Source organism: Xenopus tropicalis, chromosome 9 (genome assembly GCF_000004195.4).
Source record: "Xenopus tropicalis strain Nigerian chromosome 9, UCB_Xtro_10.0, whole genome shotgun sequence".
Classification (NCBI taxonomy): domain Eukaryota; kingdom Metazoa; phylum Chordata; class Amphibia; order Anura; family Pipidae; genus Xenopus; species Xenopus tropicalis.
In genome coordinates, this window is record NC_030685.2 from 52102185 (window position 1) to 52118237 (window position 16053).

The 16053-nt window shown below is 39.3% G+C and overlaps 1 protein-coding gene across 3 annotated transcripts in view; it reads left to right on the forward strand.

The window, feature by feature from the left end:
* Nucleotides 1-13488, forward strand: part of cdk15 (cyclin-dependent kinase 15) — a 102180-nt gene extending 88692 nt beyond the window's left edge. For 2 of the 3 annotated variants that reach the window (XM_012970593.2, XM_031892754.1), the window contains 2 exons: nucleotides 6479-6599; nucleotides 11259-13488. In XM_012970593.2, the coding sequence (XP_012826047.1) occupies nucleotides 6479-6588 (110 nt within the window). In that variant the 3' untranslated portion in view covers nucleotides 6589-6599; nucleotides 11259-13488. 3 annotated transcript variants of the gene reach the window in all.
* Nucleotides 13489-16053: the final 2565 nt, after the last annotated feature.

Sequence of the window (16053 nt, forward strand, 5' to 3'; positions counted from 1 at the left end):
CCCATACATTCCAAACATGCCAACCTTTTTTGTTGTCTCTTAAATCCTAGTCATGGCAGTACACATTCTCAGCTTCACTATAAATGTGCATGTTTTCAGCCCTCGCTAGCTGGTCGGAGCATACCAGCCAGCCATCTGGACATTTACATTACTAATTCTAAAATAAACAGGCTGTCTGCAGGATGGGACGTTGAAAAGCTTAAAGATGTTCTTCAGAATTTTAATACATCCCTGCTTATAGACACACTTTGTCTATAACTATGACTTTTTTCTAAATTTAATGACAACCATTTAGATTTTTTTAGTTATTTGGTTTATTTAAATTGTGCCATACCCAGACATATGAGATATTATTAAATATTTTTGTGCTGGGATATTGTGTCACATGTATTTGTAGTATTTCACAATAAAATTAAATTATCTTTAAAAGGGTAGTTCACCTTTAAGTTTAAGTTCAATTCTAGTATGTTATAGAATGGCAGATTCTAAGACACTTTTCAATTGACCTTCATATTTTTTGTTATAGTTGTTTAATTATTTTCCTTCATCTGACTCTTTTCAACTTTCAAATGGGGGTCACTGACCCTTGCATTGTTTTTTTATTTTTATTGTAAATGTTCATTATTTATCTTTCTAGTCAGGCCCCTCCTATTCATATTCCAGTCTCTCATTCAAACCACTTCCTGGTTGCTAAGGTCATTTGAACCGTAGCAATCAGATTACTGCAGAAATTTTAAACTGCAGAGTTGCTAAACAAGTAAATTAATAAACTTTGAAAATGCCAAGGACAACTTGCCTCCCAATTTGCAACAAGTTGCAAGCACAATATGGCATCTGCCACAATTGCAGTGCATGTAATTACTCTGGAACTATGTAGTGGAAACTGCACTATATGTTAAAACATCAGATGATTTGCATCTGAAATTGCACTTTTTACACTACACTTGTATTTGTGAAAAAAAATTAGCCATAAAAATTGTTTTGCACTATTGATATTAAGTTATATGCCTATATGGTATCAAAATATTCAGAAAATTAATGGTGTTTGTATTTATGATGTTTTATTTTTCTGTCCTTGAGCATGTGGGAGATATGTGGTTTGGTAGTTTGGAGTAGAAGCAATTTTCTTTATAATATTTACTGTCTATAAATATATGGTTTTGTGGCATTACCTTACTGTTAGGGGCTTTTGCAGCATGTAAACTGCAGAGGCCCAAACAGCCCCCCACCAGCCCAATAAATAGTGTCAATGGCAGCCCTTCTGGTATTTGCCAGAACCCACAGATTGACAGTCCAAGCCAGTCAGAGACTAATTCCCCTGTCCCTAAGCTGTCTTTTTCAAGCCCTTTCTCTTAGAGCACAGCTTTATACTGTTCTGTTCTGAACAATTACATATAACATTTGAAAATAGGAAATATAAGCTGAGAACAAAGGCATTAGAGAGTCATTAGAGAGAATGCTGGCGACCAGGACCAAACAAACTTTTATATGTAAAGCTCATCTTCCTGTCCCTCATTTGGACTCCTCAGTCATTTTATAATTTAATACTTTTTAAATTCCCCTCCAACATATTGCTTGCTCTCTGCAATGTTAGCGAGGGTGCCAGGCAAGGTTAGGAACAGAAGGTAGAGAGCAGGACAGATATGTCTGCATTCTTCTTCCCCAGACAGCTGTTGAGTGTAAATCTACACTGACACTTTTATAAAAATAAAAAGATAGAATCTTATATGAACCTGCCTATCTAGGGAGGGAAGTGGGGGGATCTCACAGCAGGAGGGAGTTTGACTTTCTTTTCTACATATAGGTTTTTTTTTCCATGCAGAGTTTAAATTATGCCTGATAAAAGGAGTTCCGTAGACATGTGAGTTCTTTCAAACCCTCCTGGCTTCCTCCCAATTAAATGAGGTTTGTCAAAGCCATGGGGCTCTGCCACTGTATGAGAGGCGGACAAGCGAATACCGCGGTGACATCTCCAGTCCCTAAGGGAACAGATGAAAGTGCCTGCAACAGCAGACAGGAAAAGAGAGAGAGAGGAGGGATACAAATACAGAAATCAGCGAGCAGAGACAGAGGAAGGGATGAGAGATGGGAGGAAGCAGGCTAGAGGGAGACATTGGTAGCGTGGAAGCAAAAATTATGGTAGGATAATGTGGAATGTAGTAGATATACAAATCTAAGGAAAGCATTGGCAAAATAGAGAATATAGTGCTCATTTATATGCGCAAGTGCAGTGAGCAAAGTGCAATTTCAAGCACAATTCCTGTGCTTTTTTCCCCACAAGTTTTTTTTCCCCAGAATCCAAGAGGCATTGTAGTTGCAAGGGGGCAATTTTCCAAAATTAACACAAACTTGTATGCATTTCATCGCAAAGCAGGGTCAATTGCGTGAAACACCATCCGGCGTCATTTCAGCAATCTCGTGACATCTGTGCCCAATTCTTTAGGAGCAAGTGTGCTGCACTGCACAAAGGGAACCCTGGCACTACTTATTGTTCAGACAGGGTCAGTAGCTTCAGGGTTCCCCTGTATGTCAATAGGCGCAGCAGTGCTTCTAAATGGAAGGCAGGAAGGGTTGAGTGCCTTTAATGAAAGTGGTCTTATGCACAACTTGCTGTGGGGAAATTTGTGTTACCACAACTGCACTTGCAGTCGTAAATGACCCTTTTATGTCCAGCTTTACTTAAGAAAAATACAGCATTAATATTTTTTATTCTTTATCTGTCCAGTGGCTTAATTTATTTGGACAATAAGCATAAACAAAAACCCCTATTTAGCAGCAGGGAATAACTTTCAGCACCCAACTGTGTACAGACAGTCCCAGCAGGGGCCCACTAAACAGATCATCTACTTTCCTCTGCCTGTGTTTTCTATGTTGTCATCTGTGTTTTTTGTGTAGCCCCATTTACAGGCACGGTGCCAGCCTGTGTGGAGCTACAGTGAGCAGATATCGGTGTGGCAAAAAAAAAGTTAGCATTTTCGCTCTGAAATCCATGATGCCAGGGCTATACGTACAAAACATAGGCTGAGGAAAGCAGATGATCCACTCATTATGCTCCAGCCCTTTATACAGGTATAGGATCCCTTATCCAGAAACCCATTATCCAGAAAATTCGGAAAGGCCATCTGCCATAGACTCCATTATAAACAAATAATTCTTATTTTTAAAAATGATTTCCTTTTTCTCTATAATTAGAAACCAGTACCTTGTACTTGATCCCAACTAAGATATAATTAATCCTTATTTCTGGCAAAACCATCATATTGGGTTTATGCAATATTTAAATGATTTTAAGCTGACTTAAGTTATGGAGATCCAAATTACAGAAAGATCCCTTATCCAGAAACCCCAGGTCCCGAGCATTCTGGATAAGAGGTCCCATACCTGTATAGGCCTTCAGAATTTAAATGGACAATTTTGGTGCTGCTCTTGCTATAAGCAGTTTCAATGTTTCAATATTGCAGTCTGGGAAGAACCCAGTCCTAGCAACCAGATTGAGGTTGAATTTGCTGAAATTCCAATTTGGAGAGAAGCTAACTCAAAAATCACCAAAATTAGACCAAGTGCAAATTATCTTTGACTGCTTACATTCTAATAAAAGATCATTACAAGGTTAACTGCAACTTTAAGGAAATGAGAGCATCCTGGTCTCATCAAAATCATATTTTAGATGTCTAAATATAAAGTTGCATTGCAGTCCCATAAACAAAGAAAACATGGTCTGTGGATTAATTGGCAGTAACAGATTGGGTGCCCATGTTCAAACCCCTCACATATTAATCATGAGCTGTTGCCATTGTGAAGTTACTAATTAATACTTTGGCTACTGAATTGAAGGACATTTAGGCCACAGCATTATTATATATAACAAAATATTAAACCTGAAACCAAACATACACAATATAGCAGTTGCTTCACAGGTCAGAAGACATGGAGAGTAACCTGAAAGTTTCCTTTCATGGAAAAGGCCAAAGCTGAGGGCTACAGGCCCCATAGCTCGCCTTTAGGAAAAAATTACCGCCCTTCCTACATTATCTTTCTTCCCTAATACTGGCAATAAGCACCATTTTTATCAGCCAGGCTGGCCAATACAACCCGGGTGGTAAGCCTTATACCAAATAAAGGCCTAATTTAAACCCACAGTGTGTCAAACACCTCCAAAGCTGTGACAATGATAAACACAAGATGGTAATGGGATGTTTAAAATAATTCATATTTCCTGAATGAATGGAATCAAAGCTAAATCAAAAATAGCTGTAGAAAGGAATGGAGGAATGATACCTTTCTTGCTCACATATACTGGGAAAGAGTGCACCAGGTATAAAAACTGAAGTACCCAAACCAACAGAAAAACTATTTCCTTTTGCACTGGGGGTTGACTGGTTAGATGCACACTAGTCACCCGTGATCCAGCCTTCCTCTCAATGTAGGAGGTTTGGGCATATTTTATTTATATTATTTATCAACAGTGTGCTGATACTTCGTCTTCAGGCGGATTGGCATAGCTAGACTAGTTAAAATCACCTCTTTGGATCCTGGGCTAAGTTTCCATCCATACCCATTATAATCTCCCATAGAGCATATGTCAGAAAAGTTAGTATTTGTTACCCAAAACCTTAATGCTCAGGTCTTAGGGCTCATTTACATCTGCAGACACTTGCCTCCAAATGCACTCTTGCGCACTTCCATATAGTCGCGCTCAGTTCTGAATTCTGCTTCTGTAGCTATTGATGCATAGCTCTGTGCCCTACTGTCACCTTCTCATCAAGCGTTAGCTCAAGTGTTGCCCTGCCAAACACCGGGAATGATGCCAGGAAGACAGAAAATATTAGGTGCACCTGCAATGTTGCACAGTTGAGATAGATGTAGTGTAGTTTCTTCCAATTCAATGCCCTAATTGCACTTGCAATGACACATGAATTCTGGGAAAAAAAATGGTGCATAATGGACAAAAAACAAAGCAATTGCATCCACACTGGCACGCTGGTTGTTCATGTGTTTTGACTGTAGATTCTATGATGTGTGATATAAGAAAAATTCTGAAATGGACTGACCAACCAAAATAAATATAGCTTCTTTTTCATATAGATTTCTTTCAGCAATCTTACTGTAGTATAATCTTTTCTGAAAGCAAAGTCTGGTGTTTGTGTCCTTGCAATTTATTTTGTGTTAATGAGGTCATTTGGAGTGAGAGACACGGAACTGCAAACTTGTGCAAGTAAGAAGCACTTCAGTAACTCATGTACTTTCAGAGGAGCTCATTAACTTCCATATGATATTAAGACACCAAGCAGATGCAATCTGAAAATAAACTCCTCTTTCCTTGTCTGCTGTTGAGCTACTCTAATCTCTCATCTCACCAATTCTAAGCACCCACTTGCATATTTATTTATTCCGAGTACAATATACCTGGGGTAATTAGGCTGTCAGATATGAGGTGTTAATAAGCACCCACCAGAGAGAGGTCAGTATTCAGCATCTTTCGTTCTCTCTTCAACTTCTATATTTTATATTCTGTATTTACTTTTCACCTATTTTTTCTTATTAACTTTTATTCTAGCACATTCTAAATTCTCCAACCAAGTCTCCCACAGAATGCATTAATCCTGTTGCCTTCAACTATAGCCTCCTAAAACCCATTCCTGCAACTTCACAGTGGCAGCACCATGAATAAAAGAGATCTTATTTAGTGGCGTAATTTTGTATCAGCAGACCTTCCCCCCCCCCGACCGTGAGGGGTGCCCAGTCAGGACTGGAATCCCCCCCAACCAGTCTTCCTGTCTGCAACTGCGTCATCCAATTAAAGTTGGTTGGCAGACGAACCATGGTATTGTGATGTGGAGGCCTGGAAAATAAAAGTTATGCAACTAATCATATTGTTTTATTTTTCAGTTAGTATGAGTTTTTTAATTGTAATTGTGTATTATTATTATTGTGTATTATAATCATATCAGCAGAGATTAGTACATGTTTCAGGGCTCTGAAACCAGGACAGTCAGTTCTGAACTGGATAGCCCATGCAAAAACCTGTTCAGTTCTAAACCATAGGTAGCAATCATAATTATATACATATGTACCAAAAGATATTGTTGTATCAGTTATACAGGCATAGTTACTAGAACATTACAGTTCTAACCTTAGCAGCCTTGGAAGCAATGTTATTTTCCAGAATTTTCCGATGGTTAGTTTTCACCAATGTTCCTCATAGTGACAGAAAGCAAATTCTATTGATGTTTCTAAAATATTGATAAGGTGTCAAATATATATGAGTTATAACAAAGATTAATATTTTGGTGGGGGGAGGGGAAACGTTCTGCTTCCCATTGTCAAAAAGAGTTACTGCAAATGATTAGGGTAGATTGGAAGAATGGCTGGGTAGTTTAAGGCATGGGAAATATCAGGAAGGAGAGATGCAAAAAAATGTTAACAACTGGGAGTAACTTTCCTTAACAGCCTGTCACTTTCTCCTGTTTTTCTCTAGTGCGGTCTATTTTCACAGTGCCAGGACTAAGTCTTAAACCAGAAATCCATGATCTATACATTTCTCATCGGAAGGGCTCCAAGCCAGATACACATCACAGGCTCTGGTGAATACTACACAGGTGAGAAACTGCATATTTGTGTTTACACATATGAGCGGGAGCTGCCATATGTCACACAGCTTAGCAGCTGCTACTTGTGACTGGCTGGAAATAGGAATAATAAAGTACTTTTCCCTCAGAAAGCAATGAAACCTATCTGTAGAATGTTACAAGTAGCAGGTAACTATCTCTGCCTGTGAAATAGACCATGCATTCAGCATGTTACATCTAATAAATGGCCTTGCTATTATTGTAAACTTTGAGGCAGCAGTTGCTTGTAAAAATGCATTTTGGAAGAAAATAGATACATAAGTTAAATACATAAATCACAGTAGTCATCTATACACATATCTATTTTATTGGTAAGAGGAAGACCTCTCATAGCTCTGTACAGACATTATGATCATGTGAGCCTTAATAACTGGAAGGAGCATAGTCACTTCTGCACCATTTGCCTTCAGTACAGAAAGATATAATGCCCTTCCTTAAGAAAGGATAAAGTTAAATTCATAAAATAGATTTGCATTGGCACTGTCTTGCCCTGGCATTGTTATGATCTCCCAGAGCATGGCTTGTCTGTTTTATAGCATCTTGACAAAAGCAGTCACTGAAATTCACCTTTGGGAGTAATGAAAACCAAGAAATATAGGCTCTCAGGCAAGGGACCCCAACCATTTATAAGCATGAGCCACATTCATATGGAAAAAGTGTTGGGGAGCAACACAAGCATGGAAAAAGTTCCCATATGTTTACTGGTAGTCTGAAGAAGGCTCTGTATGGCATTAGACTGGGTTTTTATGCAACCAAAACTTACCTCCAAGTCAAGAATTAAAAAATTAGCACCTGTTTTGCAGCCACTGGGTGCAACATCCAACGGTTTGTAACCAACATGTTAATGGGGCCCAACCAACATCTAGCCTAATATACTAATATCTGCCTTTAATTGGCTAGATAAAGGTTTATAATCCCAGTGGGTGATGACCATAGCATCATTATGATACAATTACTGGCCTGGGGACCACTATGTTCACAATAAAATTGACAAAATATTTTTGTATATTTAGTTTTACTGTTAATGCCAGCACAAACTCCATATAGTTCTTGTATGACTGTAGCTTACCTCTATTTAGGTCTATGGCATAAGTGGCACTATGACAACTACAGTGCTCGTAAATAAAACTAGGCAGTCAAAATGCTCCTAACTCCTGTTGCCTCTTCTCATAGGAAAACATTGCTAGTACTGGTACTTACCTGCACTATGAACATTTACTGGCAAAATGTTCAAAAATAAAAAAATATTTGAATATTGAGTAGGCTCTTGAAAGTGAGTATGACTAACTTAATAATATCTCATAATATACCTCTACCTTTCTGCCCTAATTCAAGTATTGTACTTGACCAAGACTTATCCTGTCTTTGTGACCACACTGAGTGAGACATACTGGTGCAGCCCAATCGGCAAGCACTGATGTTCTTCATAAGGTTGAACTGTACTTTGCATCCATATTTGGGACAGGCAGCAAATCCCATCTGCAGCCCTCACAGGGAGAACCAGTTCTGTCAAATAACAACTGACTGCTCTCCTTGGGTGGTTTTGCTTTTTTCCCTCTCATCTGCTGTTTGAGCTACGTAATTAAACACAGACTGACCACTAGGTCTGCTTCTGTGATTTTTGAACATTTGACAAGATAGATGGCTTATCTATCAGGGCTATGGTACATGGAACATTCTTACTACTGCTAGCTTCTGCATCCTGCCTGACTGCTTCCATATTAATGATATGGCTCTCCCTGTGATGACTGCAGAGGACATTAGCCTGATATATTTGTTATATGCTGAATATCTTAAATGTCTGAATACTAGCTTAGGTCAAATGCAGTTCTTTTAAATCCCCCAGCCCCTTTAAACAAACTGCACATTTGAGAAAAGCCCTGTTGTTCCCAGTACTGCAGATTCCTCACATCCCAAGGCGATAAAAGATCATGTATATACAGCATAATAATGGACAAGTTTGGAGTTTCTGTACAAAATAGAAAATGCACTCCATTATGCTCCTGTAACAAGAGAGTCTTATTTTGAAGCAGTGAGACTTCTGTTATGCCTGAAGGAAGCTGTGTCCTTTATCTCTCCCCCCACTTCCTGTGTCACTCCTCTCCCACACCATGTCCCATGCCTCTCATCTACACTATCATTTCCTATCTATCCCTTCCCACTCACTTTTTTGTGCTTTTTTTACTGGATTATTTTAGTTCCCTTGTCTCTCAGCAGATCACATCTCCTCATTCCTGTCTCTCTACTTCCTTCTCCAGATCCTGTGTGATTTATCTTCAAACCCCAGTTTTTGTTTTTTTCACATTTGTTGCTTCCCAATTTCCTGTAGGGTCTGTTTTCAGCTTTCTTGTAAATGTCATGTAAATGACATTCCTTTTATCTTAAGCTGGCCATACACGCACCGATAATATAGTACGAAACCTTGTTTCGTACGATATTTGGTGCATGTATGGCAAGTCGGCGCGCCGACCGATATCGCAGAAAGCTGCTGATATCGGTCGACTCGGCGATTGGGCGTGTTAAAAGATTTTGATTGATGAGCAAAATCTGCCTTCAGAGCTGAATCGGCAGAAGGAGGTAGAAATCCTATTGTTTCTACCTCCATATCTGCCGTATCAGCCCTGAACATTAGTGGCGGATTGGAACGATCTTTTGTGCGATCATGGGTCGCACGAAAATCGCTACGTGTGTGGCCACCTTAAATGGGGAAATGCTGAAGTTGTGTGTGATGCACCAGGGGTGTACCAACAAAGGCAATAGATCCACTTGCAGTGGATGTTTAGTAGTTTGAAGAGCTCAGGTGGAGTCCTACCGGATGTCAGATTTCAGTATAGGCATGCAAAATAGCTAATTTACTCATTAATTTGTAGTTAGATCAATTTGTCTTAATGTTTTAATGAAGTCTGTCGTTTTAGCCTGTGGTAATCTTTCCTTTGTTTGACATGATAACTCCCACTGATGGCTGCAACTCTTAGGGCTCTGGCACATGGGGAGATTAGTCGCCCGCGACAAAACTCCCTGTTTGCGGGCGACTAATCTCCCAGAGTTGCCTTCCCCTGCCATCCCACCGGTGAAAGTGTAAGTCGCCGGTGGGATGGCAGGGGAAGGCAACTCAGGGAGATTAGTCGCCCCTGAACAGGGAGTTTTGTCGCGGGCGACTAATCTCCCCGTGTGTCAGAGCCCTTAAGCATTGATTTTGTTTAAGGGAGAACCAACCCCTAACCAAACCTAAGCCCCTCTTCACTGACCTCCACTGCACTCTCCAAACTCCCTCCTGCAAAATCTGTTACACTTATAAGTGTCCCTATGTATGAACCTGCCATAAACGTGCAAAGTTGCCCAGCAGAGTTCACAGGTGCCATCTTCTTCAACTTTGGTTCCTCTTCTATCTGATTAGCGACACTAAGGGACCGGTGTAAAAAAAAATGAAAAGTCCGAACGCCAGATTTTACGCCGTTATCTTACGTAAAAAGATGCGTAAGAAAATTATGCTGATTTTACGCCGGTTTATACACGCCGAAGCCTTTTTTGCACAGCATAATAAATAGGCCCCTTAGCTTGAAGGAGCATGCGTTGAAGCTAGATCTAGGATAGAAGTGACAAAAGAGGATCTTAAATGAATGGCGTCTGTGAATCTAGCTGTACAACTCTTTGGGGCCGATTCATTAAAACATGAGTTCGAATCCCGAATGGGAAAAATTTGTATTGGATACGATAATTTCTGAAGATCGCAAATATCACAAAAATACTTACGAAAAAATCGTATTAGTCACGATAATATCATATTGGTGATCCGAAAGTCACAAAATTTTCGTACCGAACGATTGTAAACAGCGGCAGAACCTTTCCGAATTTTTCGCGCAAGTGTACGAAAAAGTCGTGCAAGTGTATGAAAAAGACACGTGGGCATATGGAAAAGTCACGCAAGCATGAAAAAATCAGCGAAAATACGCTCGGAGCGTTCGTGTCTTAATAAATCTTCCCATTTGTGTTTTTATGGCAGGTTCACTCAGAGGGACTTTTTTCAGTGTAATAGATGTTGCAGAGAAGGAGTTTGGGGGGTGATGAAGGTCAGTGGAGGGGGGCTGAAGTTTGGGGAGGGTTTAGTCCTCTAAGGTAGACATCACATGTACAAGGGTCTACTTTTTAGCCCTTAATTTCCATGTTTAGTTGCTCAGTAGGGCTGTTAATGACATAATTATATAATGTTAGATAGCTAATATGGGTCAATATTTGAGTTACCTGTTCAAATTTTGCTAAATTAACTAGTCTGGCTAAATGAGTGACTCTCAAGGAATGTATGAGGGATTGTGCGTATGTTGTTTCCTGGTCACCGATCAGCATTCATGTCCAGACAGTCTGATGAGGAGTAATATGCTTTGGTAATTTCCCCTCCCTCTCTATGTAGGTCATTTAACTCTACTGTGCTCCCAGGAGCAACAAAGCAAAATGTCTTCATTATATTATAAGATGCTTGAGCGGGTGTTAATGGAAACAAACAGCATTTGCCTGTTGGTAGACTGTGTTTACTGAACATTTAAAACCATTAACCTTTGTGTTGCTTACCCAGTTATTGATTTGCACAAGATGCTAATCTAATTTCCTCTTTCTCTCATTATTCATTTACAGCCACTTAAAGCCTACGACAGTCATTCTGTCTCACACTACAAACTCATCCTTATGAATGTGCCAGCATTTCCTAATTATAGTCCCTCCCTTTCCGTTGCTGCTGCCTTTTGACTGAAGAAGCCATCATCAAAATAAAATGGGCCACTCGACCAGGGCTATATGTGTGGCCCTCCAACGTACAGCTCCAAAGCCAATGGGGATCTCAGAGGATTTTGGGATATGCAGTTCAGCCACAGCAGTGTACATGCACAGATTACCTGCTTCCTCTATCTTCCATTTTCCCCCCTTGACCTCTCACTTTCTCGTGTATAAACCTCTTCATGTATTGGGAGCCATTTGCTCAAAGAAGGCCTAATAATGGGCTGCTTTTTTATCTCTCAGCAGATTAAACTGCCCCCAACCTTGCTGCTGGTAATGATATTCAAACTGTGAAAATTCATAGCTGAAAATACCCTGTATGACAGTATGCAGCCTCCAGTTCTGTAACCTCTGTGATTGACATTATTCCTAGCTTACAGAGCCACAGGTTTTTTTATCCATGCTTCATCCAAAACAGATATTGAAACTTTTATTAACTGGAATGTAATTCAAAAGTCAAATGCCAATTCATTTCATAAACATACAATGACAAACTGCATGTGGGAAGAATGCATGAGAACTAGCAGATATATTTACATTCAAGAGACAGGCATTACCAAAGGACAATTTAGCTCTACTGCATGCAAGATATCCCAACACACAGTAACAGTGCACTTTTACCAAAATGAATGTAACTGTGGCAGAATGGTGGGCACATGGAAAAAGTTGCTGCTTTGCAATATAATATATTGGGGTCCTAGGTTTGATTCCAGCCAAGACAACTTCTGCAAGGAGTTTGTATATTATCCCTCACCAAAAAAAAGGAAGATTAATTGGCTCCCAATAAAACTGACCTTAGTATGTGATAGGGACCTTACACTGTAAGCTCCACTGGGGCAGAAACATTTACGAATGGTGTGTAATCTTTGCAAAGTGCTGCAGAATATTCCAATTCTATATAATGAAAGGATAATAATAAGTTGTAACCAGTCCAAAACACATGCTTTAAACCACTGGTACTTTAACTATGGGTTGGTTTATGGTGGGTCGCTAAGACTCCCTTAAAGGTGGAATATACCCCTTGTTCAACAGGAGTTAATGATTAGGGCTTGTACTGAGCAAAATTTTGTTTTAATTATAAAAATGTTTTTTGTTCCTTTTTGAGCAAAACACAAGGACCAAACATGGAGTAGCTTCAGTTTCTCTGTTTGCTTTAGTTAGATTATTCTTGATTAAAACAACAGGCAAAAAGTATGTGAAGGAAAAGCCCTATGTTGAACAAGGATAAATATTTCCTACTACAATAAAAATAAGAAACACCAGGTTAAACCATAAATGCATTTCTATAAGTAATTTCTAAAAATGTTGAGGGTAGCTCAACATATTTTCAAATGTATGTGTAACTTAATCAGACTGTGTTTACAATCTCATCATGAATTGGCATTTGATTTCTTTTCTCACAAGTTCAGCCTTCACTAAATACTCAGTGAAGAAAGCTCTGGGCCCTGTCACAATATGGCTAAATAAGATAAAGTGGTGCAATGGAAAATGCACACATGATAAAACAGGGGGGGCAGAACATTATGCTTATGTCACATAAAGAGATTAATGTCTTTGTTTCTTAAAGAAGCATCGCCCACACTCTCCATAGAAAACAAAGAAATGTATTTCAAGCCAGCTTGAAGTATCTACTAATCTCATTGTGTGAGATCTGTTAAAGGGCAAGTAAACCAATACCCATTCTATGTAAGCATTCTGCAATCAACCCCCAATAAGTTATGGGTTCCTTTAGGGTGGCTGCCTTAAGACCAGGACATAGTTCATTGCCAGTATGCCTTTTGTTATATAAGGCACAAGTGGTACATGGTGCCTTTGCTATACTTTACCGAGGGGGGCTATACCAGAGGAAACAGGAAAGAAAGTGGCAAGCAGGAACATACATGCGCATAGGATTTTTGGCTGCAGGAAGCAGCACAACAGCCCTGTACCATACTGCTTATTGAATCATCTTGTATCAGTTTGGGAATTTAATTGCTATCTAAGCAATTCAAATTAGAGAGGAATACTTTAATTATGAAGGAATAAGTAAATAAATCTCTTTACAGCTGAACATGTTGCCAAAATGTAAATAAAGTTTACCAAATTATGGCTACATTTGTGTCTATTGTTTATTCAGATGCTAGTATTTTATCTGTGTATTTATACATACACATGTAAATTGTTGCAATAATAGCTAAATAGTAGATAAATCCTGTTTGTTATTCCTCTGGTTCTGAATATTAGTGTATCTGTTATAGTTTTTTCACAGCATGTAAATGCTGAGCTATATACTGTAATGTAACCTAGGAAGGCCCAGACTGGGAGTCAAAATAGGCCCTGGCATTTCGAGGACATAGAAGCCCAAACAGCCCCCCCACAAGGCAATAATAGTGACTGTCTATGGCATTTAACTGGCATTTGCCAGAATCCACAGAATGGCACTCCGGGCCTGAACTGGCAGAAGGCAGACTTGTCAACACATACACTAACTACACTACTACAGTATATTTTTTACTCATCTATTAGGCACACACAGCTTCAGCCTGCAGTTTTTTTATTCAGAATAATACAAACATAAGCAATAAAGGTGTGAACAGAAAAGGTGCCTGCATAAGAACCCTTGGACAATATTCTTGTGCATCTCTCGCTGCCTTATTTCCCACAGTAAAATTGAATTATATTAGGTTGTGGTGTCATACTACTGCACAACCTGGAAAAAAGTTGTATAAAACAAAAAGTCTATTACACAGTACATTATATAATTATTTTTCTGCATTAGTGCCTATTTTGTTAGATTTTACCCATCTATTGTGCCACAAAGGAAATACTGGCTAGTTAGCACTGCTAGCTGGTATCACTGGGGTCCTGCAGGGAGTATCCACCAAGAAATCTGGTTTTCTCCTATATCCCAAAAACATGAAGCATCTTACCTGATTTTCAATTAAATTGACCTTAATGTGTTTTGAGATTATGATAGGGGCAGCCAGGGGCTGATGTGAATGGTGACAAATCTCTTTGTAAACCTCTCAGCACTACATAAATAAAGGGTTATAATATTACTAGAATTTCCAGTCTGTAAATAAACCACCTTTGTTTATTGTCATTATTTGTCACATATGTATGGGAGGATTATGGGATACAAGAGACAGAAATCACAGTTAAACATTTTTAGAAAAAATCAGAGAATGTAGTCATGTGGCAGGTGTCAGTTTTATAAGGTGACTAGGGGTCTCGGAGATAAAAGTCAGCGCACTGCGATTGCATGCCATTGCTTCATTACCTTCTCAGCAGGTGGTCCGAACAGCAGTCTCCAATATTTTTTTTCTTTCTCGTTAATAATATTCTGTGGATAATGAGAGAAAGCTGCAGACGTCCCCTCTCTCGGAGTTTGAACATGTCTGCCTACTGACAGCGGCACACGAACCGCTTGATCACACCTGAAGGAAACTGTGTGATCCCCATGATATTAGAATGTAAGAGCAAAGCTGTTAACTATTTGAGTGCAAGATGAAACCATAATCCACGCAAATGTATATTGGGCCATAAAGGGAGCAGCACTGTAGCTGGCAAATGAATATATGTACGCAGGATGTATATATATATACTGTATATATATTTTATTTTTTATATATATATATATATATATATAAATACAAAGTATGGTCTTTTTATTGTGCCTGTTTTGAAGCATATTGTACTGACACCAGTCAGATATTATTATAATTAGAGAATAATAAGCCACAGGTCACCTGGGCAGAGGGAAGTGCCAAGTCCAATGGGCCCCACTAAAAAAAATGGCCAGAGCTCAGGCCCCTTGTCAAACCCACCAGAACCCAACCCATTATCTCCCCAAACACCACCCACTCCCCCACAACATCCACATGTTTCCGACCATTGTGGCTATTGGTTTCCTTGACTGGAGTACCCCCTCTCCCCATTTGATATCAGCCTGCCTGTTGGGGATGCTTGCTGAAGAGATATTCACCTCAGAATCATCCATCTGCTGATCCTTTACTTCTGCAAAGACCCTGTGCTGGGGGGTCAGTGACCCCTATAAACACTTAAGTTGCTTTTTTATATGATGCCACATATAGTACTAGCAGCAGACTTAACTCCTATTGGCTGTGTCTCCTGTCAGTCTGACATTGCATCCTGTGCCTGTGAGAGAGTGCTGCAATTCTAACAAGCAACTAATTGGTCCAATAGGAAAAAAGTAATGGCAAAGCTTGGATGTGATTATGTAATATAGGAAGTTATCAGTGTGTCAGGTTTAAAATAGGCCAGACAGAGGCCAGACAGAGGGACTGATTTAACAAGTATAAAAAGTAGCTTTTACAGTGGCTACTTTTTATGGGAAATGGATTTTCTGACACACTGAGAACATTGGTGATGGTTTAAAAAGATCTGGACATTGAAGGTGAACAAGCCCTTATTTTTTTGGGAAGCACAGTACCTCCCAAATACACCAATGGATACAGAGTAAGTAGTATGGTAGTTCTTGTAGACATTGATAAAATATACACATAAATAAGCATACACTCATCTTTGGAATGCTGAAACTATGGTTTTCCCAGATAAGGGATATTTCCATAATTTAAGGCTTATGGTTGCCAAAAGTTGTGTTTGTATGAAGTGCTGTCTTCTAATTACTAAGAAAAGGCAAATGGAAATTCAGGAA